This window comes from Orycteropus afer, unplaced genomic scaffold (genome assembly GCF_000298275.1).
Source record: "Orycteropus afer afer isolate SDZICR_OR568_19922 unplaced genomic scaffold, OryAfe1.0 scaffold00055, whole genome shotgun sequence".
NCBI classification, from domain to species: Eukaryota; Metazoa; Chordata; class Mammalia; order Tubulidentata; family Orycteropodidae; genus Orycteropus; species Orycteropus afer.
The window spans coordinates 6,734,546-6,760,408 of NW_006921642.1; the positions used below are offsets into that span (position 1 = coordinate 6,734,546).

Sequence of the window (25,863 nt, forward strand, 5' to 3'; positions counted from 1 at the left end):
AAAAAAAAAAAAAACAAGGAGCTCTGGTGGCGTAGTGCCTAAGGCATTTTACTGCTAACTAGAAGGCTGGGGTTTAATCCACCCACTACTCCTCGGTGGAAGGAAGATTGGGCAATCTACTTCCATAGAGATACCACCTCGGAAACCAAGGAGTCTCGTGGTAAAGAAATCTGAATTCCATTAATTTGCTGTAAACTACTTGTATACCTCAATTTCCTTATTTTAAAAATGTTTTCAAGTAATCTAAATGGTTTTATAAACAAAATTAACAAATTAAAAAAAAAAGCCTTTAGGGGAAAAAAGAAAAATATTATCCAAATGTTAAGTGAAAATAGTATTTCCATTTTTGCCATTATAAAATTTAGTCTCGTTTCTTTAACACACAAGTTCAAGGATTAATTTGAAAATATTCCCTATTTACTGTACAATAAATAGCTATCAAGCAAAGTTTTTATATAGTCAATAGTTATTTCCAAGGGACATGAGCAGGGGTAAGAGTGTGTGGGTGAATAGATTACATGAGATGTCCTTCATGGCCATAATGAGCTAGAATATGTAACTACTTCTACAGATGGGAAAAGGCAAAAGCATTCAATGAGGAGAGTGGGATAGACATATGAATTCAGCCATTTATTTATCAGCAGACTGTATACATTACTTTCTTCCACCCCAAATTATTATTTACTATAAGGAGATCTGGGAGCTCTGCTGGTGTAGTGCCTAAGGCACTTGACTGCTAATCAGAAGGTTGGCAGTTCAAACCCACCAACCACTCTTCAGAAGGAAGATTGGGCAATCTATTTCCGTAGTGATACCACCTAGGAAACCCAAGGAGGGGTCGCTATGAGTAGGAGATGACTCAACGGCACATAACAACACAACAACATGGTGGTGTAGTGCCTAAGGCATTTGATAATCAGAAGGTTGGCAGTTCAAACCCACCAGCCACTCCATGGAAAGAAGATGGGCAATCTACTTCCATAAAGATTTACTGGCTTAGAAACCCAATGGGGTTCGCTATGAGTGGGAGTCGACTCAATGGCTGTGGGGTTTGGTTTGGATCATATAATAATTTATATGATTTTGTGCTACAAAAGTAATTTGTAATATTTCTCTCTATATGAGAAGGTTAATACATTGTAAAAATAACTTCTGTCCTTTCTAATAGTCTATAGTTCTTATGAAATAAGAAAAATATGTTCATTTTTTATCTTGTGCTTTAATTTAAGAATCTTTAAGACTTTTTAAAATTAATCATATTTTCTCTATAGCTTTGTTCCACCAGAAAACATCTACCTTTCTCAGCTGCCCTCCTTCAAAAACTTGTTGAAACAAATTGGAAAATCTCTTAGAGCCACTTATTTCTCTCACCTTCATAATCCAGAAATCTTTCTTGCAACATTTTGAAAAAAGCTATCTAAACTTGACTTGAATTTTCCCAGTTATAGAAATCCTCCTTAGCTCTCAAGAAGTCCATTTTATTTTTCTACATCTCTTCTGGAAAGAAAGCATTTCTTTATATCTTTACAATATTAACTATTTATCGCTCTTTATCTTGTCTTTATCCTCAGATTCACATAGTAAAAAAAAAAAACTTCCATGATCATATGACAGTTCTTTCAGATTTTGCAAACAATAGGTGCTCTACTCCCTTTACCTCTTAGTCTTAATATATTCTCTAGGACTTCTCTGTTCTTTCCATAGAACAGTTTTCAGATTTTTACCAAACTGGTACTTATCTTTTCAGGTAAGATTACTTTAAAAAATAGAGAAGAAATTTCTTACATCCTATGCAAACCTCTGGTGGCATAGTGCCTAAGGCACTTGACTGCTAATCATAAGGCTGGGGTTCAAACCTGCCACTCCTTGGAAGGAAGATTGCGCAATCTACTTCCATAGAGATACTGCCTCAGAAACCCAAGATACTGCTTCAGATATCCAAGATATTGCTCCAGAAACCCAAGGAGGGGTCTCTATGAGTCGAGTCAACTTGATGGCAGTGAGTTCGTTTTTTTTCTGTTTGTTTGTTTATTCAAATATTTGGAGCTCTGGTAAGGCAGTGCCTAAGGCACTTGACTGCTAACCAGAAGGCTGATGGTTCAAACTCACCAGCCACTCCTCAGAAGGAAGACTGGGCAATCTAGTTCCATAGTGATAATGCCTCAGAAACCCAAGGACAGGTCACTATGAGTCAGATCTGACTTAACGGCAGTGAGTTTGGTTTAGTTGGAATATTTTAGAAAATGTGCTGTATATAACCTCTGCCTCTCTTGGACACTTTGTTCATAAGCATGTCTATTCACAAAGGAGATAAATCCTTTAGTTATTTAAAATTTGTTTCCAAGTCTTAATCTCTTAAGTAACAATAAAATATTTCTTCCTTGTCCTACAGTTTTCCCCCCATAGCTTTCTGACATATCTCATCCCAGAATTAAAATTTTGGAAACGTTTATAACTCAAATGAGGACTCTTCATTGCATATTCAGAAGTCTGCGAGTTAGATCATCAGAACTGAAAATATGCACAAATCTGCCTGGGGAGGCTGTTACAGTCCCATGTAAGCTCCAGAATTCTGCTAGTGACTCTTCAAATTATGACCACTTTTTATCACAGCTAGTACCTGACATTTATAAAATTACTTTGATCACTTACTAATATTTGAGTCAGAGAAGCTGTAAAGGCAATAAAGCTGAAATAGAATTTAAGGTACTAGAGTAAAATAAATCTTTTTCAATTGGGCAATCCTGAGGAAACTGAAAAAGAAGATGTGCACATATTCCAGGAAACTTCAATATGTGACCCCCATTGTCTATGAAAGAAAAGAGATAATTTCTTAATAGTTTACATGTACAGGTTGTGACTGGCTATTGCAAAGCCATTTTAATTTGAATATTTGAACCAAAGCAAATTGTAAATGTTAATGTTGTTGTTGTTATTGTTAGGTGCTGTTGAGTTGTGTCTGACTTATAGCGACCCTATCTACAGCAGAATGAAACACTGCCTGCTCCCGCACCAGCTCCACAGTCCTTGCTATACATGAGTGCATCACCACAGCCACTGTGTCAATCCATCTGATTGAGGGCCTTCCCCTCTTTCGTGGACTCTCCACCTTACCAAGCATGACATCCTTCTCCAGGAAATGGTCGCTTCTGACCACATGACCACAGTAGGTGAGATGAAGTCTGGCCATTCTCACTTCCAAGGAGCATTCTGGCTGCACTTCCTCCAGGACAGATTTGTTAGATCTTTTAGCAGTCCATAATACTTTCAACATTCTTCACCAGCACCACATCTCAAAAACATCAACTCTTCTTCGTTCTTCCTTATTCATTGTCCAGCTGTCACGTACATATGAGGTGATTGAAAATACCATGGCTTTGGTCAGGTGTACCCTAGTCCTCAGGGAGATGTCTTTCCTCTTCAGCACTTGAAAGAGGTCCTTTGCAGCCAATTTGCTCAGTGCTATACATCATCTGATGTCCTGACTGCTGCTTCCATTGGCATCAATTATAGAACCAAGCAACGTGAATTCTTTGATAACATCAATCTTCTTTTCATTTATTGTGATTCTGCTTATAGGTCCAGTTGTGAGGATTTTTGTTTTCTTTATATAGAGATGCAATCCATACTGCAGACTGTAGTCTTCAATCTTCATCAGTAAGTGCCTCAAGTCATCCTCACTTTCAGCAAGCAAAGTTGTGTTGTCAGCATATCGCATGTTGTTAATGATTCTTCCTCCAATCTGATGCCACATTCTTCTGCATATAGTCCAGCTTCTTGGCTTATCAGCATAGAGATTGAACAACTATGGTGAATGGATAAATGGTAATGGAGAACACAATTTGGCCCATAAAAATATACATGATTTTCTGAAATCATGAAAAAGTATTCTCTAAGAGAAAACAGTAAAGGGTCAGCGAAGAAGGAGAAGACCCTCCATGAGATGGATTGACACAGAGGCTGCAACAATGGGCTCAAACATAGCAAGGACTGTGAGGATGCCACAGGACTGGGAAGTGTTTGGTTCTATTGTACATGGGGTCGCTATGAGTCAGAACTGACCCCACGGCACCTAACTGAAAAACAATAGGAGAATACAGGTAGCTCTATTCTTTAGAATCCTAGAAATATGCAAAATGTGAGCTTTCCTCACAATGAAATTTTCTTACAGTTAGAACTGCATACATAAACGTACAACTTCCTTTAGGACCTAAAAGAAGTGATCAAAACTAGGAGTCACAAAATAGACACTGGCTATTCTTACATGAGATTCATGTCGTAAATGCTATGCCATACTACTTATTATAGACATCATGTCATATTGCACAAACATCAGTGGTATTTTGAGAAATGTCTTTAACCCTCCTCCTCATGTATGTTTAGGAAACTATTTCATTTTCCTTCTTCTGAAACTGATGTTTTTAACCTCTTTCTGATAGCACTTTCTGATAGTCACTCCCTACCTGCCATAACCCATCCACACACTCCCAACCCTATTTCCTAGCTGAAATACAGGAATTCTTAGACATTTTCTTAGCTATCGTAGTGTTTTTCTAGGACATTTTTCAATGTGCACTTTTGTGTTAAGATCCATTCAAAAGACCCTTTCATGATAATTGTTTGCATGTTTTCCTAACAAGTTATTTGGTGATTATATACTATTAATGACTGAAAAAAATAAAATACATTGACTACGTAAACTTATGGGAGCTCTGGTAGCATAGTGCCTAAGGCACTTGACTGATAACCAGAAGCCTGGCAGTTCAAACCCACCAGCCACTCCTTGGAAGGAAGATGGGGCAAACTACTGACATAGTGATACTGCCTTGGAAACACAAGGAGGGGTCCCTATGAGTCGGTTCTGACTCAACGGCACATACCAACCAACCAACCAACCTAAATTTATATCTGATTTCACATTTACTATTCTACCTCAATGAAACACCTTTGATCAAAGAATAAAGCTTTGTTTTGATCAAACTAATAATTAGTTACAAAAAAAAAAAAAATGCAATACAAACTTCCTTATACCAAAAGGACTTTAACCCTCAGTATGCAATTCAGGGAGGGAGCTCTGGTAGCATAGTGGTTAAGACACTTGCCTGCTAACCAGACGGCTGGCGGTTCAAACCCACCAGCCACTCCTTGGAAGGAAGGTTGGGCAATCCTACTTCCGTAGTGATACTGCCTCGGAAACCCAAGGAGGGGTCGCTATGAGTCAGGTTTGACTCGACGGCACACAACAACAACAACAATGCAATTCAGTTATGATTTTAGGTTAATCAGAAAACTCCTTTGTTGTTTCTATCCTTCCCCATGAGTTCTTTTTTTAAAGAAAAACGTTTTTAGAGGAAATGTACGTGACCGTTAAGAGCACAGTCTTTGAAAATCCTATTGAATCTAGGTTTGAATTATTCGCATTATATCTTATAATTCCTATGCAAAGTGTAACTAATATTTATCTTATAAGTATGTGGTGAGAATTATAGGAGAAAATACGTGTAATTTGCTTAGAACAGAGTATAAACGTGTTAAATGTCAGCTATTATTCTTGCTATCATTATGAAATTTTTATGACCTCTTAGTGTACATTTAAGAAGCCTTGGTGGTGCAGTGCTTAAGAGCTTGGCTGCTAACTGAAAGATCAGCAGTTCGAACCCACCAGCCCCTTTGGAAGAAAGATGAGGCAATCTGCTTCTGTAAAGATTTATAGATTTGGAAACACTATGAGTTGGATCTGACTCGATGGCAGTGAGTTATGGGGCAGTTTTAATCTGTCCTATAGGGTTACTATGAGTTGGAAACAACTCAACAGCAATGGGTTCAGGTGGAACAATGGTTAAGTCTCAGGCTACTAACCAAAAGGTCAGTGGTTCAAACACAGCAGCCATTCCTTTGGATAAAATACCTGGAGATCTGCTTCTGTAAAGATTACAGCCTAGGAAACCCTTTGAGGCAGTTCTATTCTGTCACATGGATCATGAAGAGTCGGAGTTGACTGTATACACAACACTAACACAACATAAGCTATCAGGATTCCTTGTGTCATGCAAAAGGTTAACATATTTTACTGCTAACTGAAAAGTTGAAGGTTTGTGTCCACCCAGTGATGCCATGGAAGAAAAACTTTACTTCTGAGTTGGAATCAACTTGATGGCAACTGGTTTAATGTTAAAGTATAAAGTTTTTATACTCATTTTTCCATGTGGAACATAATTGATAAAATTTTCCATGGTAATTAACAACAACCAAACTATCAGTGGGTTCTTTTGTCATTTTATTTGTATTTATGTTCAAAGTGTTTCCTTTTATCAAAAAAAAGTACATTTTTTTTTTCATTTTTTTCCCAAAATAGGCACAAAAATAAAGCAATGGAAGAAGCCATAGTCCTTTCATATTTTTTTTAAATTAAATACAGATAGTCCTTAACTTACATGGGGTTCTGTTCTGATGACTCCATCATAAGTAGGTTCTGACATAAGTCCAGTGCTTCCTTTTTAGTTTTCATTATTATTGCCTTTTATTATCATCATCTTTATAAATTTGATCTATATCTGTGTTTAGAGGTTGGAAATATAATATATAAATACCCAACCAAAAACCAAACCCACGGCCATGGTCAGATCCGACTCATAGAGACCCTTCCTTGGGTTTCCAAGGTGGTATCACTATGGAAGTAAATTGCCCAACCTTCCTTCCGAGGAGTGGCTTGTGGGTTTGAACCACCAGCCTTCTGGTTAGCAGTCAAATGCCTTAGACTGATAACATCAGCAAATTGCACGCTGCAACATTGTGTGTAGTGCACATTACTAATGATACAATCTTAAGGGCAGTCCATTGTACTGGAGTCCATCATAAGTTGGGGAGCACCTATAAACACTTAGCAAATATTGATTTGAGAAGAAAGCTTCTAAAAGAAGTTGTTCTGATGAGGTTTTTCCTCCTTCTCCTAATCACAACACAGAATATTACGACTTTTATCTATGCGTGTTGGTGTTTCTGGGCTTTCAAACAATGATATTTTAATGTATTTGATGAGTCATTAAAATAAATGGCCATTTTTTTCTTATTCTTGAAGTTCAAGTACTAACTAGTAAATATTTCCTCCCTACTGGCTGAATTGTCATTATAAAGGAGCCAGCACCATCTAGTGTCAAATGAAGGCATAGATGGTGGGATCGATGAACAGGGAACAGGAAAGATAAGCCAGCAGACCTTGCACACTGCAGTAAATAATCGCAATCTATCAAAAGGGACAACTATTCCTTTCACTTCTACATTACCAGGTTTGTGAGAAATGAAGGTCCTGCCAAAATCCACTGTGTTTCAAATAACCTACATCAGATCAAAAGCCAAAATATCTTTTGCACTCTATTAAGGGCTCAATCAAATAACGTTTTGCTCTTATTGTGATGACTTTTGTTGCTATGTTGTTAGCACTTGCAGCTAGCATTGTATAAATATGCTTTTCCAAAACGAGACCTTTCTTATAACCCACTTGAAACCCAGCATGCTTCTCACAGCACAGCATGTCCTTCTATTAGAGACAGAACTGTTGTCATCCCTCCATATTTTTGATTCTTCTCTCTTTTCAGATTGTCTACAAAGCCTGGCTCTGTTCCCAGTATTTTGAAGTCACACAGTTTAACTGCAGAAAGACAATTCCTTGCAAGCAATACTGTTTGGAGGTTCAGACAAGGTGTCCATTTATATTGCCCGACAATGATGAAGTCATCTACGGAGGACTATCCAGTTTCATCTGTACAGGTACAGTGCAGGGCAGTATTCTGTCAACGAGTCTCTTGTTTTTCTACTCTCTTCCATGATGCTTGCTTGCTTTGGTTTTTCCTTCCACAGATATAACCTTGACGATATGGCTGGTAGTTTTCCATGCTTTCATTAATAGAAGTACGGAAAACTTCTAAAACTGAAAAGCTTCAACTTCTGTGCCACATTATCTATAGTACAACTGTGACCACAACAATTTACTTTGTAAAAGGATCATTCTGAGGGCAAAATATCAGCAATCATGAGCTATATTTCAATTTGACTTAAAATGGATTGCATTCTGCCTGCATTACCCTTTGCATTACATAAGAACAAGTGATGTGATGAGGCCAGTAAAATTCTATTTCTTCCTCAAATTAATAACAAATTTATATCGCCATGTCTGTTTTCTGAGAATTTCTTGTTACATTATCTTAATTAAGTAGCAAGGTATAAAGAAATGTTTTCCAAAGTTGCATGTGTATGTGTGTGTATTAGAGCTATTTAATGACGGGCTAGATATAATTCTTGTATTTACAATTAACATTGTTTACGTCCTTCAGCAAATGATTCAGACTGGGAAAAATACCAATATCTTCATTTATTTTCTGGATTCTGAGAAGCATTGCATAATTCAGTCATAGAATAAGATGTAAAGGGTTAAAGTGATCTGATTTTTACAACGATGAGTAGGCAGCAGGAACAAGCTACTTCATCAGGTGTGACAATTACCATCATTGCTCCATATTCTCTTCAGGAAAAACTTGTACCATATTCTTGTATCTATGTGATGTTGATTATAGCATTTAGTTTTCAAATTTTAGGGATAAAAAAATAAACCCTACTAACTATAGAATATTGTAAAACTGTTTAAATATAACCTGCATGGAGAAATATTGAACCCCTGTTTCTATATTAGACTTCATGAAATATCTTTAAAACAGAGCAACATATTGAGATGACCAACCTGAGAATTTACCAAATTATTTCCAGAATGCTCATTTACATACCTACCCATTAGTCACACTTAACAGGGCTGCCTGCTCTGTCCTTTGACTTCTAACTCTAAATGATAAGTTATCAAGAAATACTCCACCCAAGTTCTCCCCAAAGTACCTCCCCCTAAGGACTGATGAAGTATTTATTATGCAGCCCATATCTCTGGGAAGAATATCTAACTGGAAGTTAGCAGACATGGGCTTTAGCTCTAATTCTATTATGTATTTGCTCTGAGCCAATATGCCTTCATCAGTAAATTAGTAATAACAATACCCCCGATGTAGCTTTGCTATTGGGACTACAGATAAGGGACAAAGCATGCTATCAATAAGCAATAGCTATTGTACACAAGAAAGTGATTTGTAAGATACAAAAGGATTTAGCAATCCTTTCTAGTTATTCTACTGATTCGATGCTTATATATTTTTCCATGTAGCTCCTCTCTCCTGGAGAAAGAGAGAGAAAGAATGGGAGAAAGGAGAAGGAAGGAAGAATGAAAACCAGTATATTTTTCCTTTAAATCTGAGCCATATTCACCAGACAAAGGCTTTTAAGTTATCTTGGCTTTTACGTGGAACTCTCAGTAAATGAGGTGTCCACTGAGGTCAATGAAGTGTCCCTGACTTTAGGGAAGCTTGGAATTTTTTTTTTTAAATTTGCTTTTACACTTACATGCACATGATCTTTTCCTGTAAAAATCAGTAGCTTTTTTATCAAGTTTTCAAAGTAGAAAATATGAAGGGTGAAGTATTTATCTTTTTCCATTCCCCTAAATTTCCTAGACTTTATCAGTGGGCATGAATCGGTGTATTGGTCTGAATAGATGTTCCCTTTCTTCATGTACTTAAAAGGCTGTCAGAATGCTGAAGGTGGAAATTAACCTTTTTCTGTACAGGATGGGAAGAGAGTTCTGTACAGGATGGAAGAGAGTTCACCTTATTTTTTAAACTGTTTTTAAATTTTTGTGAAGATGGCTCTTCAATAATCATAGCTACATCAGTAAAGAAAAGACAGGGCAAGGGAAAAGAGGGATGCCTTGTCTCATCCAGGGAAAACTACTTTCTAGATTAGCTGCCTTTTGGGATAATCTCATTGCTGAATATTGGGGAACTTAACTGTCCTTCACTACTCTTAATTGTACCTGTGCTCCTTTTATTGCAGAGTTGCTCAAAAATGGTCAGAATAAATTCTGAAAGCAATTTACTCTGATGTTCTATTAAATTATTTGATGAAAAAGATACACATTTTCAGATTAATCTTCTTTTCCAATATGTGACCCAGACCTCTTTGAAGAATTCCCATCTGTCTTGATAGCTAGCAGCCATCATTTCCCACCTTAGGTCACACCTGTCCCTTAAAGACTTTGCAGTGGCACCTGAGCCAGGGAGATACCTGTACTAACGCTAATCACTGCTACCTTTCCACTGCTGACAAGGTCTTGAATGAACCTGGGCCCCAGATCAGTCTCCATCTTGGAAGACGTCCATCTTAGAAGATGTCAGCATGGAGAGCAGACCCAGGGCTTCTCTGACTAACCCCATGGAGCCGAGTGTCTTGGCATGCTTCTAGGAAAATCAGTAAGACATACATAGGCATAGCATTTGTTCCCAAACTTTAAGTCCCATAACTTTTGGAGAGTCATTTCTTATAGATGGCTATGAAGGCCTTTAACCACTCTTCCAAATAACTTATCTTTTACATGAGTTTCAAATTCACATAAGGTATCTCAGGTGACTTTACAAATGAAATGTCTTCTATGCTCAAGCAAAAACAGACTAAATGTAGTAGAGAAACAAGTATTTTTTTCTCCTTACACAGTTAGCTGCAGATAACCTAAGGCCACCTGGGATGGCAGATTCATAGCAACTTTACATATTCACAAATAGAAACAGATCTCACGGATGTCTTCTTCCCTGAATTAGGTACAATGAAAATCACTAAGTATATCAGTATTAAAATAAATTAACCAAGTAGGTTCGTTTTAATCTTGCTTCCAGTTATTGCTTTTTCATTTTTTTTAATTCAATAAATGGTTTTATTTCTATTATTTATGCTAAAAGATACAACCATTTCTCATGAAGATGGAGTTTTCTTCAAATTCAGCAAATATAATTATAGTGTTTCACTCTTTGAAAATACATCCAATTTGCAGCTCCTCCAGATCCCCACCATGATGCTAGTGAGGATTACTCACTTCATTGTTTTGCCAACCTCTAAAAGTATCCAGGAGCTCTGGTAGCTTAGTGCCTAAGGCACTTGACTGCTAACCAGAAGGCTGGCAGTTGAAACCCACCAGCCACTCCTTGGAAGGAAGATGGGACAATCTACTTTCCTAGTGATACTGCCTTGGAAACCCAAGGAGGGATCGCTATGAGTCGGGTCCAACTCCATGGCATATAAAAACAACAACAACAACAAAAAGTATCCAGTAAGCATATTACTGCAAATGGCCCCTTGCCAGGTGCTATTCAGCCAGACTCAGTTTTGTTCAAGGTACTTCTCTTTACTGACAAACCAGTGCTCTGGTGATTACTCTACCTTAGAGTCCTTTGCATCCAGCTTTTTAAAGATGTGAAATTATAGGATACGCAGTTCTTCCTCCCATCTCTTTTGTTAGACATTTATTGATACTTAGGATTTCTATAATCTACAAAAGAGTGAATGTCAGCCCATAGGATTGATGAGCCATGTGGAAGGTTCAGGACAGAAAAAAATTCCTCTAAATAATCAAGTGTCATTATAATTTTGGTGACAGTTATTAAATTCAATAGTTAGTTGAATTTATTTCATTTCTTCAGGATGCAAACACAACAAACTCATGTCCTGAATTTGATTGTGTTAAGTTTATCTTTTTTGGTTGTCTGCCACTTTGTGTGCCTACAGTCTTTAGTCAGCCAATCAGTTTTTAAAAAATCCAGCAATGCATATCTCTTGCTACACAATGTCTTTGATTAAGGGTGGTACAGAAGGTCATGACCAAATGTTCTCTGACTGCAGACCTGGATGACAAGAAGATCATCTCCTTGTACATTCAATTCTGATTCCATTATAAGAGATAAAGGAAAGCCACATTACCTGAGATCGCTCTTGATTTTCTTATTAAAGAATAGCTCTGACACATTACTGCAGGAGTGCTTGAAAAATTAATTAGAAATTCTGAAGTGCTCTCAGGGTAAAACCTGTCATTTAATGTTAGGCATTATTGAGCTAAAAGTTTTCGAAGTGGGTTCACAAGCTTAGTTCACATAATGCACTGTCTTCATCTTTAAAATGAGGGGGTGAGACTCTTTCTTGGATCCTACAATGTCAGCCCATCATGGCAATAATTATATGGGTTTCCTTCTCCACACTCTTTTGCCTTATTCTAGAATCCCCTAGAGATATCCTTGATTGCTTACCTATAATAGGGAACCAAAATGAAGAAAACAGAAGTAACATAGTATCACAGGCTGTGGTGCTATGGTAACAAACGTTATGAAAATTACCATTTGATTGATAGATAAAATAGACTAGACATGAGTTGCTGATATATTTGTCATAGAGAATTTATCAGAAGGATGAAAAGTAAAAGTTGATCTACTGAGTGTTCCTGACAATGGAGATAAAACATATTTTGAGAATTACATGTAAATTTTGCATTCCATTTTTCAGCTGTGACAAGAATAAGGTTATGTTTCTGTCTCTTGGGAAAATACTGTGGGCTGCTGTTGTTAGTTACCTTGGCAGGCCTGATTATGATGTGTGATGGAGGATTTGAGCCACCTTGTGGCCATGGTGTGCTACTACAGAGTTTCTGAAAGGAAAGATACTGCAGACAGGAGAAGTAAATACTCCAGTACAGAAAGGAGGGAGAAAAGACTTTGAAATGCATATTGATCAAATCAGAAAGGACTTTTTAAAATGTTTTTTTTCCCTCCTAATTCATGAATTGAAACGGATTAGATCAGGAAAACAGAAAAAAAAAAAAAAAAAAGATTACTGAACTTGGGACAGGAGTTACATTCCAAAAAGTAGATTGCCCAGTCTTCCTTCCAAACACTGTCTGGTGAGTTAGAACCACCAGCTTTCTGATTAGCAGTCAAATGCCATAGGCACTATGCCACCAGAGTCCAAAGAAATATCCAGCCTTGATCTCAGTGAGCGCCAAGTGTTTGTGCGTCAACTTGGCTGGGCTTAGTTGAGTGACTGGGCAGCTGGATGTAGTTACTCCCCATGGTGAGATTGGTAATTAACTCCATGGTGGAATCTATTGGAGCAGCTGAGTAGCTGCTTTGGGTATGTGGTCTGCTTCCCATGTAAAAGAAACAGCCTTGGGAATGGTCTCTAGCTTATGGCACACCTGAACCCTGCATATAGCTTTATCATTGTTCAGTAGCCTGCCATGCTTTGCCGACTTTGTGACTTTCAATGGACTTGAATTAATGGCCTGCCATATGGTTTCGTAACATCGGGACTGTACCTTTTTATTTGTCAACATTGGACTTATCAGCCTCAGCAGCCAGCAGCTGAGTGAAGAAAAGCCTCCAGCTTCAGTGGGCTGGAAAAGGAGACAGAGTTGAAGCCCAAGGTTGAGGGGTTTTCACCCAGCCCCTAGAGCCTGGCACTTTGAATTCGGACTTAAAGCCTCCAAACTGTAAGAGAATAATCTCCTGTTTCTTCAAGCTATCCCATTTGTGGTATATTCCTGTCAGAGCAGCATTGGGTAACAAGAACACCAATGTTGCCAGCTCTAGGGAGCCATGTCCAGCCTATCCAATAGTCATTTTCTAGCCTATCATCATGCAATTGAGCAGTGTAGGTGGACTGTGAAGAACACATTTTAGCTGTCCTCATTGCGGCTACTTAGGGAGAATCTCACCAACATCAGCCCACGATTGCCTGTTAACCTTCCGGCAGAGGTGACACACACTTGCTTCTAGCAAATATGCCCAATCCTCTCTGAAATATCTAGGATGGATAGCACCCTTTGCTGAAATCATGACTTTTGAAGCTTACTTGAATAGAGAGGGAATGTCCGGCACCTGGACAGCTGAGTTGAGTAGTCTTTGCTTAGGTGGAGACTGAATCAAAACATTCTTTGATAATCCCTGCTGTTATTGTTAGATGTTGTGACTAGGGTCCGAATCTTAGAAACTCTATGTACAACAGAATGAAACACTACCTAGTCCTGTGCCAGCCTCACAATCCTTGCTATACCTGAGCCCATTGTTGCAGCCACTGTGTCAATCCATCTCGTCGAGGGCCTTCTGCTTTTTCACTGACCCTCCACTTTACCCAGCATGATATCTTTCTCTGGCAAATGATCCCTTCTGACAACGTGACCAAAGTAGGTGAGATGAAGTCTGGCCATTCTCCCTTCCAAGGAGCGTTTTGGTTGCACTTCTGCCAGGAAAGATTTGTTTGTTCTTCCAGCAGTCCATGGTACTTTTAGTATTCTTCACCAATACCACACCTCAAAAGCATCAATTCTTGGTTGGACTCACATCATTATGTAGCTACACCCCACCCAACAATATGTGAATGATAAAACTCAGAAGTATTTACAATGTAAGAGCGGGAAAAGCATGAAACCAAAGGAAGACTTCTAATTCTGGAATTCCAGTTTAGGAAGGATAATAGTGGACAAAAAGGAATTCTCACAACAAATGAAATCTTACTCAACAAAGGTGTTTACCTAATCTATCTACAATTAAAATATCTTTGTGAAGCATTTGTCCCCATTTTGTGGCTGTGTTGGGCACTGAACCATCTTGGACATTGCAGATTATCTCAAAAGGTTACAGATACAGTCAGTTTTACAGCAAGCCTGAATTGCAGAAGTCATCTACTCTAATGTTTCTTTCGCACAGGATTAAACAGAGTCCCTCATCTCCTCCACAGTAAAAATGACTCTGTTATTGTATATGGGAGAGAGAACCAATGGATCTATCACCTCAGGACCATAGTACTGGGGATGTTGTTGTTATGTGCCGTCGAGTCGGCCCCAACTCATAGCGACCCCTCCTTGGGTTTCTGAGGCAGTATCCCTACGGAAGTAGGATTGCCCAACCTTCCTTCCGAGGAGTGGCTGGTGGGTTTGAACCGCCAGCCGTCTGGTTAGCAGGCAAGCGTCTTAGCCACTATGCTACCAGAGTACTGGGGATACCAGATTCAATTGCCACAGCAAAACACATAAAAGCCTTGTTCCTCATCCTACATTGGTGAGTAGTGACTGGGGTCTTAAAAGCTTTTAAGCAGTCATCTCAGATGCACCCAATGGTCTCCTGTCAGAAGCAAAGAAGAGATATAAATACATGCATACATACATACATACGTACATAAAACAGAAGGCCGTTTGGACGTAATCAGCCCTAGGACCAGAAGAACTAGATGGTGCCTGGCTACCAATGCCAACCACTCAGGAAAGGATCAAATCTGGAGATCTTGAGTAGAGTGGGAGGAAAAACGTGAAACAAAAGCTAAAAACTCAATAATGACCATAATTACTGGTCGTATGGAGTCTGGTGAGATCTCCCAATACTATGGCCCTGGAATACATTCTGCACCTTGAATAGAATTCACTCCAAGAAGCTGGCTCTCAGCCCAATAGTTAACAAGGTATACATGCAGAGCACTCAACCCAGGGTGATGCACCCACATACTCTATGGAAATGCATCCCTTAGAGCAATAGACAATGGGGCACTGGAGGGGCAACATGCACCTGGAGGTAATGCAGGACATACAGGAGTGCATAACTATGAGGGGCATAGGGGGAGGGTCACTGGGCAGGGAGGGGAGACTGGGTTAGGGTAGGGCATGGTAAATGGGGAGTGAAACTAAATGTACAAGTAACAATGAATACAAAACAAACTTAAAATAAAAAAAATATATATATGTTAAAAAAAATTATTCAGGCTTTTTGTCAATGTTTTACTGCTTGAAAAACAAAGAAGGCAAAAGTAATTATTTCTAACCTGGATAAAGAATTACTTGTTTCCTGTTAAGAAAGTTTCTGCAGTTGGTCCCAAAGAAGGCAGGCACCTTGACGTGCAGGAAGATAAGAAATAGAGCTAACAATGTTAAGTGAAGGTAAAACCTACAAATAACTTTATAAGTTGTTGTTGTTGTTAGGTGACATTGAATCAGTCTGACTCAAAGCCACCCTATGTGCAACAGAATGAAACACTGTCCTGTCCTGTGCTGTCCTCACAACACTTGCAGGGGTGGGTGGTAAAATGACTCTGTTATTGCAGAACCATTCACTGGCTATCACTCCAGTGTTTCTCCTGCTAGAGAGAGTCAGACCATCCTGAATTTAGTTTGTACAGGCAAGTGTTTCATTATATTGTAGTACAATTGGGAGAAAGCTAGTCAATAGGTAAAACTGAAGATGAGGGCTTCGTTTGCAAACCATACAATGCAGTTTGAAATAGTTCAACAAACATGTCCTCATTTCACAACATCACATATCACATTAAAAATGAAAATTACAAGTGTTTTGCAACATAGACCATTTTTCTGGTTAAATGTAGAAAGGAGAATGTGTCTACCTGCCTCCTTTCCATAAAATTTTATGCTTAGATGACAAATTTTTCAGTCAGATTAGTTACCCACTTGCTAGATTTCAAATTCAAATGCTTATTAATGTATTAGTGTAAAGACAAAGAGCCAAAATTTCTAAAATGTTTGCATATATAGTTTTGTGAATCTAAATGACCTTCCTCTAATTTGCATTCAGTCACTTCTAAAAACTTGTATCTTATATTCTGTAATCCAGACACATAAATATTTGTTCGTGTCTCATAAAGAAAAAATGTATTAGGTAAAATTTAACATAGAAAATGAGCCAATTTTTCTAATTTTTGAACTCCTGTCTTTTCAATGTTTTGGGTTTAAGTTGGTGGATGAGATTGTCACTGTCCTAAATTATAATTCATCAGATAATCATAATGTCTAGTTTTTACAAAAAGAGTATTAGACCATATCTTCAATATGTGTTTTTCTTCAAATTATTGGAAATCAATTCAATTTGGGGGCCTACCATGAAGCAATTATTCAAAATAATTTAAAAAATTTTCTTTGGAAATAATTTTCACATTCTGTAGCATTCTCTTCATTTTGCGAATATTATCCAAATGTGTATGTGTATATACACATACACACACATAACCATAGCATCAATATAAATATATATATTTAGTTCATTTATATATCATTATTTATATATTAAATTCATTCAAAGGTAATTTATATATACATACAATTCAAATGCCTAAATTTTATAAGTATGTAAGTAATTTAAATACAAAATATTTTAGGTTTAAAAGTTTAATATCAGTTTTTTAGTATGGCTTCAAAATTAGCTTTGAATACAATTCCAAAAACAGAATGAGTCCAGTTTAGGAAAGGGACCAAAGCTACAATAAATGAATACCCTAACAAAAAGAATAGTTGAGAAAATAAAAATCAAGTTCAATTTAAAATTTTGGGGATTCTGTTTTAAGGAAACACTTTTATTGCCTTTATTATCTTATTGGATGTGTTACCTTTAAGTTCCAAAGAAGCTATACTATCTTTTTCTTGGCTGATTTATACTATTAAAATAGTAATCAAAATCAGACATAGAGAAACTGAAAATACTGATTTCACCACAGACATACAGCCTTACTCATAAGTGTCGGTTTCATTGTAACCTTCAGTAATATTCCTTACTGGACATTTCATTATGACAGAGGGGAAAAAGGTTTTGTTAGTGTTTGATCTGGAGGTACATTTACTATGACTCTCAGACCTAGGATTTAGTTTGTCCTTGTAAATGGCTAGAAAAGCCCAAAATCCAAAAACCAAACCCACTGCAATCGAGTCAATTCCAACTCATAGCAACTCCCATTGAGTTTCTAAATCTGTAAATCTTTACAGAAGTAGAGTGCCTCATCTTCCTTCCACAGAGGGGCTGGTGGGTTTGAACCACCAACCTACTGGTTATCAGTCTAATGCCTCAGGCACTGCACCACCAGAGCTCCTTAGAAAAGAAAAACTTAGGCAGTCAAATTTCAATTAATTGGGAACAAACATTGCAAGGGAAATTAAAATAATTCAAATCACAAAAGTAATACTTGTCCCAAGATAGGATCTACACCCTATTGCATAATAAATTCTCGTTACATAGATAATTTTAAAATGTAGAATCCCTTTCACAATAGTGAAGAGACAAAGATTATTACTTCTGATCTTTTTAGCATGTTTTGCATGTGCACGTAAGTATATAAAGTCAACATATTTACCCAAAAAAATGTATTTTAAAGGCTAGTTTTCAGGAAATGGATACAAAAACAAAAGAGTATTCAATAATTTTCTTTCTCTTGCAGTGTAAGTGGTGTTTGACAATGAGCTTAATGAACATTTTCACTGTTTGAAAGTTCATTTTGGCCACCCCTCCCACCCATACACACACCACTGCTTTTACAGTGATCTTTTACAGCTTTATATATTAATTATATATAACTTAAAAATTTAAATTACATATAACTTTAAAAACTTATATGTAAGTTTCAAAGACCTTGTACATTAATCAGAGCTGAATCATGTGACCACAATAACGTCACTTGGACTAAAGCAGCTGATATTAGATACGCATAGCACAAAATGTAAAAATACAAAAGTGAAAATTAAGTTGACCACTTCACTGTAACTGACAGCAACTGTGACCAGTTACAAATTTATCCTATTTAATAAATTCAATCCCTAGTTGATGGTCACTAAGGTTTTTTCCAAACATCTGTTATCATGTTCAATCTGGCAAGGAATATTTTTGTTGATACATCATTTTCTCTACAAGTGAATTCACCTCTATCAATACTGTAACAAGAAATGCTAGCTGAATTGCTGGATCAAAGAGTCTGCACATTTAGCATCTGAAAGATATTTGCCACCGAACCCATTCTTGACTCTGATCATGCTACTTCCTTAATGTCCTTACGGGAGTGCATGATCTCTTAACATGGCTTGATTTAACCATTGTTGACTCCTCCAGCTTCATTGATCATCACTTCTTCTTTGGAACCCAACACTCCAAATGTCTTCTAAACTGTCAGTTCCTTTGCTGGCTACACTCATTACTGAAATCTTCACCTAGGGAATTCTTAAGCATCTGTCAGGTGATTCCCAGTAGGAGGCCTTCCCTCACCCCCCAAAGTCTGAGTTAGGAACATACGTATTGCTACCATTTCCACAACACTCACTGAGATGCATTGTAATCATGTGTTTGTCTGTCTCTTTCTCATTTTATGGTGAGTTGAACTAGGTAGGAACTTTCTTGTTTATGACCATATCTCCAGTGCCCAAAAAAGTGTTCGTGCTCTACAAACAATATTGACTAAAAGAAAGGAAAGATGTAAACAAGGAAGGAAAGAAAGAAGGAAGGAAGGAAGGGAAAAACGAAGGAAGGAACATTTAAGAATTTGTGGAGTTACTCTTTTGAAATAGAAGAGGCCCTCTAATATAGGAAGGGAAATTTGAGGAAGGCAGAGTTGTAGAAATAATGCCTCACTGGACCAATAGGTGCCTTCTACATATGTATCATTGTCAGCAAGTAGTAGTTAGAGTATTCACATGAAAAGGAGCCAAGAATTACATACAATTTAACAAGATGTTCTCCTTCTATGGCAAAAAAAATAACAAGAGCAGTGTTTCATTTTAGAGATTGTTGTTGTTGTTTTCTTACATTCCACCCCTTCTACCACAATGCAACATGAGAATTCAGTGAAGAATTGGATTCAGATCATCATCCTTGGGCTCAGCACAACCTGGAAAGCTTAGATGCTTACAAAGTCTAATAATAAATAATGTGGCCTAAACTTTATGGGATTTACATTTTAAATAGGTAGCCAAAATAGTACCTAGCAATTTGGGAATAAAACAGAGTCAGTTATGTTTGTTCAAGAATAGAATAATATCTAACTCTTACATGAAGACAAATTTTGTATACTTCAAAAGTTTTAGAGGATTAGAGGACAGGAAGTAATAAAAAGGAATTATAAAAGCAATGAGAGAGCTCAGCTGAGAGGATTTAGAGGATAACATTAACATGGAAAAAGTAATAATGAAGAAGAAAGGATATTAGCATTACAGATCATTTTTTATTATAAAATAAAATTATTTTTGTAAATTTCATAAATCTCCTTTTGAAGAAATTTTGAACCACAATTTACAATGCTGTTGTGTATACAGTGTCCAGTTTTTCATGATTCAATAGTTACAATGTTTTAGACCTGAACCTGAAAGCTATTCGCCTCAGGGGTATGAAAACTGTGAATTTTTGCTTTGAAAATCTGACCAAATAAACCCTCTTAGATAAATTGTCTTCTATCTGGAAATGTGTTTGTTCTATCATTCTATCATTTCTAGTGTGATTTTATGTACTATTCTTGTGGTATTGGAAGAAAATATAGACTAATAGTTTTATGTAATAGTTTTACCAATATCCAGACAGCTTTCAAATTCCAAATCTCAATCTTTACCTGCTATTATTGTTGTTGTGTGCCATTGAGTTGATTCCAACTTATAGTTACCCTATATGACAGAGTGTAAATACCTCATATGGTTTCCTTAGCTGTAATCTTCCTGGGAAAAGACCAACAAGTCTTTTCTTTCTTGGAGCAGCTGGTGTTTCGAACTGACAACCTTTGGATTAGCAACCAAGCCCTTAACCATTGTGCCACCAGGGCTCCTTTCAATCATTGTCTAAAGAATGGTTTATATCTTTGTTCATTTCTATTATCTATTACACAGACAAATAGCTTCTAAAAGCATGGAGAAATTTTCTTTAGTACAAATAACAAATTTATTAATAAATAAGGGCTTGACGAATTACCACAAAAAAGAAGCAAATGTGAACATAGAATCAAGGAAATCCCATGTGTTAAAACCATGACGTTTTAGACCTTAAAGGGACCTAGGTTGTTATTCAGCTCCAACAGGTAGGTTTCATGCTGGCCTCCATTGATTATTGGAGTTGTACCGTTAAAGAGAATTGAGAGATCTTAGACTAGCAGACCTTCTCCTTTTTTTTTTTCTTACTTTTGTTGTGGTGAAAACATACATAAGACATTCGCCGACATAACAACTTTCCCATTTACAGCTCAGGGACATTGATGACATTTTTCATGCTGTGCCACCATTGTTGCTATCTTTTTCCAAAATATTCTACCGCAGTTAGCATAAACTCAGTGCCCCGCAAACAAAAGCTTCCCCTTTACCCTCCCTTCTACCCCTGGTAACAACTAATAATCTTTGGTCTCTCTCTCTCTCTCCCTCTCTCTCTCTCCTCTCTCTCTCTCTCTTTATATATATATATATATATATACACACACATGCGTGTGTGTGTGTAAAATCTTATTTATCTATCTATCTATTTATTTATTTATTTATCCAAACTATCTAGGTATTCCCGCTCCCCATCCCTGGTAACTAACAAAGAAAATTTTCTTCTACCTATAAATCTTTCCTTGATTTTTTTATAATAGTGAACTAGTACAATATTTGTCCTTCTGTGAATGACTTATTTCACTGAGCATAATGTCCTCCAAGTTCATGCACGTTATGTTGTGTTTTGCAGATTCTGCATTGTTTTTCAGGGTTGCATGGTATTCCACTGTGTGGAATCATGCAGATAAGAATTTAATTTTCAGAAGGTCCCAGTCATGTAGTTTGCCTTCTGCTATTTGTGCCTCTTGGATTATGCTGGATAGTTCATTTATGCCATAAATTAGAGCCCTTAAGTTTGCCCCTATTTTTTCTTTGATGGACTTTGTAGTTATAGGTTTCACATTTAAATACTTGGTCCAGCTGGAGTTAGTTGTTGTGTATGGTGTGAGGTATGGCTCTTGCTTCATTTTTCTGTAAATGAATATTAAATTTTGCCAGCACCACTTGTGAAAGAGACTGTCTCTTCCCCATTTAATGGATTTCTGCACTTTGTCAAAGATCAGCTGACCATGGGTTCTCAATTCCACTAGTCTATGTGTCTGTTGTTGTACCAATGCTAGGCTATTTTTGACAACTGTGGCTGTATAGTAAGTTTTCAGATTTGAGAGTGTAAGACCTCCTGCTTTGTTCTTCTTCAATAGTGCTTTGCTTATCTGAGGTCTCTTTCTTTTCCAAATAAAATCAGTGATTGATTTTTCCATGTCTTTAAAAAGTGTTGATGGAATCTGGATTGGGTTTACATTGAATGTGTAGATTGCTCTGGGTAGTATTTACATTTTCACAATGTTCAATCATCCTATCTATGAGCATAGTATGTTCTTCCATTTATGTAGATCTCTTACAGTTTCTTGAAGTAGTGTTTGGTAGTTTTCTTTGTATAGGTCTTTTGTGTTCCTGGTAAATTTTATCCCCAAGTCTTTTATCTTGTTGGTAGCTATTGTAAATGTTATTGTTTTCCCTATTCACTTTTCAGAGATCTCTTTGCTGGTATTGGGAAATCCAGTTGATTTTTATATGTTGATCTTGTATCCTGCCACTATGCTAAAGCTTTCAATAAGTTCCAGTAGTTTTCTTGCTGAGTCTCTTGGGTTTTCTAGGTACAGGATCATATCATCTATAAATAGAGATAGTTTTACTTCTTCCTTAACAATTTGGATGCCTTTGGTTTCCCTTTCTCTCCTTATTGCCCTGGCTGGGACTTTCAATACAATGTTGAAAAGAAGTGGTGACAGAGGGCATCTTGTCCGGTTCCCTTTCACAAGGGAAATGGTTTCAGTCTCTCTCCACTGAGAATAATGTTGGCAGTTGGTTTTGCACATATGCCCTTTATTATGTTGAGGAATTTCCCTTCTATTCCTATATATACATATATATATATATTTTTTTTGAGAGTTTCTATTATTAATGGGTGTTGGATTTTATCAAATGCCTTTGTGCATTGATTGATATGATCATGTGATTCTTTTCCTTTATTTACTCAAGTGATGGATTATGTTGATTTTTTTTCAAATGTTGAACCATCTTTGCATACTTGGTATGAATCCCTCTTGGTCATGATGTAACATTTTTTTGGTATGCTGTTGGATTCTATTGGCTAGGATTTTGTTGAAGATTGTTGGATCTATATTCATGAGGGATAGTGGTCTGTAGTTTTCCTTTCTAGTGGTCCCCTTGCCTGGTTTGAGTATCAGCATTCTCCTTCCTTCATAAAATGAATTTGGGAGGATCCATCCTTTTCCATGCTCTGGAATAGTTTGATTGTGATTGGTGTCAGCTATTCTCTGAATGATTGGTAGAATTCTCCAGTGAAACCATCTGGGCCAGGACTTTTTTTTTGTTTCTAATTTTTTTTATGACCTGTTCAATTTCTTCTTTTGTTGTATGTCTGGTCAAAGTTTCTAACTCAGTCTGTGTTACTTTAGTTAAGTAGTGTGTTTCTAGAAATCTGTCCATTTCATCTAGATTTTCAAATTTTTTGGAATGCAGTTCTTCATAGTATCGTGAAGTTATTCTTTTTTATTTCTGTTGGTTCTGTTGTGATATCAACCCTTTCTTATTCATGTTGTTTGTGTCTTTTCTTTTGTTAAGTTTGCCAGTGGTTTGTGGATTTTACTTATCTTTTCAAAGAACCAACTTCTAGTCTTGTTGATTTTTTTCTATTGTCTTTCTATTTTCTGTTTCATTTATTTCTCTTTGAATTTTTATTATCTCTTTTCTTCTGGTGATTATAGGCTTTTTTTTTTTTTCTCTTCCTTTTCTAATTGTTGGAAATGTCGGGTTAAGGTGTTGATTTTGGCTCTTTCTTCTTTTTGGAAGTGTGCATCTATTGCTGTAAATTACCCTCTCATCACTGCTTTTGCTTTGTCTTAAAGATTTTGGTATGTTGTGTTTTCATTCTCATTTGATTCAAGAAATTATTTTTAATTTCATTTTTTTTCTTCTATTACCTGGTCATTTTTGAGGAAGGTGTTATTCAGTTTCCGTGTGCTTGCTCTTTTTCCACTGGTTTTCCTAATATTGATTTCTAATTTTATAGCATTGTGATCTGAGAAGATGCTTTGCTGTATTTCCATGTTTCTAAATTTATTGAGGCTTGCTTTGTGACCTAACATATAGTCTATCCTGGAGAATGTTCCATGTATGGTGTAAAAAATGTATATTGTACTGTTGTTGGGTGAAGTACTCTGTAGATGTCTATAAGGTCATGTTGGTTGATCATACTGTGTAGTTCTTTTGTCCATTTGGTGAATTTCTTTCCAGTTGTTCTGTTTTTTATTGAAATTGGTGTATTAAAATCTCCCAATATTATTGTAGATTCATCTATTTGTCTTTTCAATGTTGTTAAGTCTGATTTATGTATTTGGGGCTCTTTCAGTGGGTGTGCAGGTATTTATTACGGTTACATCCTCTTTTTCAATTGATCCTTAAATCATTATATAATGTCCTTTCTTGTCTCTTATGGCCATTTCTGTCTTAAAGTCTATTTTATCAGAAATTAATGTTTCCACTCCAGCTCTCTTTTTGTTTCCATTTGCTTGATATATCTTGTTCCAACCTTTGATTTTTGGTCTATTTTTGTCTTTGTGTCTAAGGTGAGTCTCTTGTAAACAGTATATTGATGGGTTATATTTTCTTACCCAGTCTGCAACTCTCTGTGTCTTGAGTGGTGCATTTAATCCATTGGCATTCAGTATAATTACCAACAAGTGTGAATTTATTGATGTCATTTAGTTACATGTTTTTTCATAGTGTCACTGATTTCTTTGTTCCATATAATCTTCTGTGCTGAGCTCATTTTGTTTATTAATTGTGCTATCATCTCCCTCATTGCTCTTGTTTTAGTATTTTCTAAATATTTGTACTTGGCCTCTTTTTTATTTTGATGTGAAGGTTTTTTATTATTATTATTATTATTATTGAAGTTGCTCTGTGATTTATTATTTTCTTCCCAAGTTTAGAAGAGTCTGTTCTGTCTCTCAATTTTCTTGACTTCCTCACCATTTAAAGTTTTGTAACTAAACTATTAATTCCCTCTCTTTGGTTTGTAATTGTTCATTTACCAATTGATGTCTCTTGTTCCCTGTTTACAATCTTGTAAGCTTATTTTACTTTGGATAGTTCTATAAGTGGGTTTATTCCCAGGTTATGTCACCATATGCGTTATCTTCAGTTGTTATTTGCTATTGTTGGTTCTCTATCTGAAGGATTCCTTTTAACATCTTTTGTAAGGTTGTTCTGGTTTTAACAAATTCCCTTTATTTCTGCTTATCTGCTTATAATTCTATTGTCTTCTCACCTGCATGGTTTCTGTTGAGAAATCAGAGCTTAGTCTTATATCATTCCCTTTGTACGTAACTTTTTGTTTATCTAATGCTGCTTTCAGGATTCTTTTTTGTTTTGTTTTTGGTTTTGTTGAGTTTGATGATGATATGTCTTGGTGATTTTCTTTTGGGGTCTATTTTGTTTGGGTTTTGTTCAAATTCTTGAACAGATTTATTCTCATCTTTCATCATATTAGGTAAATTTTCTGACAACAAATCTTCCACTATTTTCTCTGTGGTTTTATCTGTCTTTTCCTATTCTGGAATTCTGATTACATGAAGTTATTCCTCTTGATGGTATCCCATATGAATCTTAGGCTTTCCTCATTTTGTTTTGCTCTTTTGTCTGATTGATCCCTCAACAAAGTAGTATTGAGGTATTTGTCTTCAATCTAATTAATTCTGTTTCCCATTGATTGGATTCTACTCCTTTGCCCCTTCAATATGTTACCTATTTCTGAAATCTTAGTATTAATCTTCTATATTTCTATGTTTTGTTTTTTGTTTGATTTCTAGTTTTTTTATTTTGTGAATTTCTTCTGGTATTGTTTTCTTTGTTTGTTCTAGAGTTTTGTCTATGTTTTCCTTAATTTTGCCAGTGTTTTCCTTGCTCTCTCTCTCAGTCTGTTGAAGGCAGAAAAAGAATGGAAAAGAATGTGAATCATGCTGTTTTGGGGTAAAATGCTCTGTATATATCTATGAGGTCAAGTTGATTGATTGTACTGTTGAGTTCTTCTGTATCCTTGTTGAGATTTTTTCCAGTTGACCTGTTCCTCTTTGAAAGTGGTATGCTAAAGTCTTATACTACTA

At 36.5% G+C, this 25,863-nt stretch overlaps 1 protein-coding gene across 1 annotated transcript in view; it reads left to right on the forward strand.

Moving 5' to 3' along the window:
* Nucleotides 1-25,863, forward strand: part of NALF1 (NALCN channel auxiliary factor 1) — a 989,305-nt gene that overhangs the window by 929,982 nt on the left and 33,460 nt on the right. The window contains exon 2 of the mRNA XM_007938918.1: nucleotides 7,596-7,767. Coding sequence (XP_007937109.1) covers nucleotides 7,596-7,767 — 172 coding nt within the window. The remainder of the gene's footprint in view (nucleotides 1-7,595; nucleotides 7,768-25,863) is intronic.